General features: G+C 42.9%; 1 protein-coding gene across 1 annotated transcript in view; it reads right to left on the minus strand.

The window, feature by feature from the left end:
* Positions 1-3,845: 3,845 nt before the first annotated feature.
* LOC108359396 (uncharacterized) overlaps positions 3,846-4,107 on the minus strand; it is a 3,752-nt gene continuing 3,490 nt past the window's right edge. Inside the window, exon 2 of the mRNA XM_017611247.1 lies at positions 3,846-4,106. Coding sequence (XP_017466736.1) covers positions 3,846-4,106 — 261 coding nt within the window. The remainder of the gene's footprint in view (position 4,107) is intronic.

Consider the following 4,107-nt stretch of genomic DNA (forward strand, 5'->3'; position numbering starts at 1 on the left):
TCACGTCACACCATATACCTTAACTACCTACTAAGCAACTTAGTCTTCACAATCGTTGCTTAGCCATTCCAATCTGCGTTTGCACGATCGACCGGAGTATACGACTACTCTACCAGAAGTGATTTTTAATTCCAATTGCTGCTCTATTTATACTGTCCTCCACGCAGGCAGACAGTTATCCTAACAATATTGTTTCTAACATTTTGCTTATTTCCTTTTACTTGCTCCTACATTAGTACGTATGTATGTACTTCAACCCTCAACATAAATATGTACATATGTATGTCAATTTCACGTATATAAATATATATATCCAACAATTCATTTAATATGTGTATATATAAGTAGATAAATACAATTCAGGTCTACATACATGTATTAATGTATATATATATAATAACAATTATGGAAAATTAAAAATTCTACGTACATGCATATATATATATATAATATAAAAACTCAACAATTCAATTTCATTAAATGTGACAGCCAATTGTGAAGTCCCTGAGTGTAGGGACTTGGGGTCTTCTTTCTTTTGAAACTCCCTCTTCTTCTTCCCTATTTTCTCTTCTTCTTCTCTCCCCTTAGGGTCTCCTTTTCATGGCAATCGCTCCCCTATTTGGCAATTGCCGAGTTATCACATTTCGGTCTATCACCGAAATTTACCTATTCTTCGCCTTGCGTCGAATTAGGCTCAGGTGCATGCCGGAGAAGGATTTTTGGTGACTCTGCCGCGTCGGCCTCTTCATCGCCGTAAAATGGCTTCAGCTCACTCAGATGTGCTGTTCTCCTCTTACCGTTGTGTACCTTGTCTAATTCGACGATTAGTGGCGAAACGAAGTTCATCACTCGGTACGGCCCAGCATACTTCGGTGCAAGTTTTGCCGCGAAGTTTTCCATCGCCTTCGATAGGTGATGTTCCTTCACCAGCACTCGGTCACCTACCACTGGTCGCCATTTCCTCCTGCGCAAGTTGTAATGATGCGCTTGCTCGATCGACGCTGTCTGCTGATTTCGCCTTACCATCTCAAATATCTCTCGCATTTTCGTTGCCTTCGCTTCTGGTGTCGTCATCGTATGGCCTGTACCGAAAGTTTGTTCGTCATAGAGGGCTTTTGGTGCTCGCGGCTCGCGTCCTTGCACTAAGAAGGCAGGGCTGTAGCCGGTGGTTTCGCAAACACTGGTATTAAGCGCACGGCTTCTGATATCAAACTGAAAAATTTTGTTTGAATTTCTACACACACTCTTTCAGATTTTGACAGTTTATGCCGCCAAAGCAAAAACAAAGTACATGTAAATTTTTATTTTTGTACTCCTGCTATCACCTTATATTAATTCGCCTTGATAGAACTTTTCTACTGATTGGCGCAGGCCCATTATAATTATTTTGAAATTCACCACTCCGCAATTACGTACTTTGCTACACTGAGTTATATTTATGTAGTGGGATTCATGAAACGTCGTAAAGTTTTTGCAAAAGTCGCATTTGTTGCAAAATTTTCCGCCTTGCCATAACCGTTGAACTGGCAATCATTGCAAACTCAAAGTCGCGAAGCACATGATATTTTATTGTCCCCGAATAATTCAAGAAAAAGTATATACGTTTAGGCTGCTTCGAAATATAATTTTAAAAACTTTCCTTTTTCACTTACGCGTGACATTTTTTTTTTTTAATTTTACATTTATAGTCCGGAGTTGCGATACATACATTTTTTTCGCAACGTTGCCATTTCGTCAAAAATGCCACTTTGCGACGTTTTATGAATCGCACACATTTGAGGTTTTGTATCGATAATCGTCTACAAAATTCGACAAACTTTGCACAGAGCTTTACCAGGGATGCCGTTTGGATCTAAATAGATCCAATTGGATACATTTTTAGACGAATTTTTGCGGGATACTTATTTTTTCCGGTCAGTATAAATGTGGATACTTTTTTAAATAGGCCAAAATTTTATATTTCCTATAAAGTTTTTTTCGTTCAAAAATCGATTTTCATTAAAGATGGTAGAAAGCATTACGTTTTCTAAACGTATAAAGAATCGCTACTTAAGCGTGAAATTAAAGCATTTTATTTTTTGTGAACGAAGCAATGAACATATGAAGAGATCTCACCAAAATAGGTATAAGCGCAATTGCTTTAATTAGCTTGAAATGATGCTTTAAGCAAGATCTTCATATCGTCGTTTAAAGTGCAAAACCGCGTATCAACAAAATGCAAAACCGCGCATCAGCAAAATACAAAACCGCGTATGTGAAGTTGTAGAAATTATTTTCTAGACCATAAAAACACTCATATTAAAAAATGGTTATCTTTTTTATAAAGCAATCGCATTTCTGGCTAGTATATATCCCTTCTTCGCTCACCACATGACCCAGGTATTTCAAACTCTTTTTGAAAAACTCACACTTCTCTGGGTTGATCTTGAGGTTCGCCTGTCGCAATCGTCGAAACACTTCTTTCAGGTGTTCCCTGTGTTGGCCTAGCGTCGCACTCGTGATAATAATATCGTCCAGATACGCAAACGCGTGCGGTTCCAATTCTGGTCCGATGACTTTGTCCAGTGCTCGTTGAAACGTCGCAGGCGCTGAATGTAGCCCGAACGGCATTACGCGCCACTGGAACAGGCCACATCCTGGCACAGTGAACACAGTATACTCCTTACTACTCTCTTCCATCGGGATTTGCCAGTACCCATTCTTCAAGTCGAGGCTGCTAATGAATTTAGCGCTTCTCAGGCGGTCTAAAATATGTTGGATTCGTGGGAGTGGGTACGTATTCGGTACCGATCCCGAGTTAAGTTGCCGATAGTCCACGCAAAGTCTCCACTTTCCATTTTTCTTCTTTACGAGCACGATTGGCGCGCTGAGTGGGCTATGGGAAGGCTCGATGCACTGCTTCTCTATTAACTCGTCGATCTCCCTATTTATTACCTCCTGCATTTTCGAGTTCTTGGGAAAGTAGCGTTGTTTTATTGGTCGATCATCCCGCATTACAATCTTATTGGCGGCGATGTTAGTCGTACCCGTTATCTTCTCGAATGCGAGCAATTCCTTCTTCAAGAAATTTTTGACTTCCGTCGTATCCTCGGTGGATGTGGGTTGTTCATTTGCAGCCTTTTCGCCTTCCTCAGCTCTCTCTACTTCGCGCACCTCTAACATCGTGGTACATGCAGCCTTCGTTCGAATGTCGTCCTCTGCCTTCATCGTCAATTTCTGCGCTCAGCAGCTCACTGTTGTGTTGGCCTTTGCCAGGTAGTCAGTCCCAAGGACCATGTCATCGACTAAACCTGGTAGGACGAGTAACTCGCTCCTATGGTCTTGATCGCCCACCTTTACTACCGCCTCTATCGCTTCTGTGACCGCTATTGGTCTGCCATCTCCCATCACCACTCTTTTGTTCACTCTTCGTGACCGCTCGATTCCCAGGGTGTTCGCTGCTCTAATGCTTACAAAACTTCTTGTTGCTCCCGTATCAACCGCTGCTATTACTGCTCTACCATCCACTGTTGCTCTGGCGATTACTCGCCCTTCCGCTTGCTTAAGAATTGGTGTTACATTGACTGAGGTTGCATTACTGGAGACCCCACTCTTCGTCGCGAATGGGGTCCTTGTTTCCCACGGCAACAGTCTGAAGTTCGAATGTTCCGCCGACCACACGTCCAACAGAATTGCTGGATATTGTTGCGACATTCGTAGGCGAAATGTCCATCCTCGCCGCATCGTCTGCACGCCGTTCGTGGATTTACTCGGCTAGATTCTTCGCTTTTACGTTGGTGCCCCGTAGGTGGCGCATAATCGCCTCCATCGTGCCGTCTCGCTGGCGTCGTATACCTCTCCCTTCTCTACTCCTCTCGGATAGTGTAGTTGCGCTCTTCATTTCGTCTCGGGGTTATTGCGCGGGGCAATGCTCGTTGCGACTCCTTCTCTGCTACAATATTCTCGTAGTCTTCTGCCAGACTTACCAACTCTCCAAGAGTGTTGAACTCGGTTTGTTTAATGTACAGCTGGCATTCGCTTCGGCAGTTCTTATAGATGCGCCGCAGCTTTTGTGCCTCCGTATAGTCGGAATGACGCATTAGCCCTTGTAGCGCTAGTACATAGTCT

Source organism: Rhagoletis zephyria, unplaced genomic scaffold, assembly GCF_001687245.7.
Source record: "Rhagoletis zephyria isolate East Lansing unplaced genomic scaffold, Rhagoletis_zephyria_1.1 Rzeph_scaffold_00383, whole genome shotgun sequence".
NCBI classification, from domain to species: domain Eukaryota; kingdom Metazoa; phylum Arthropoda; class Insecta; order Diptera; family Tephritidae; genus Rhagoletis; species Rhagoletis zephyria.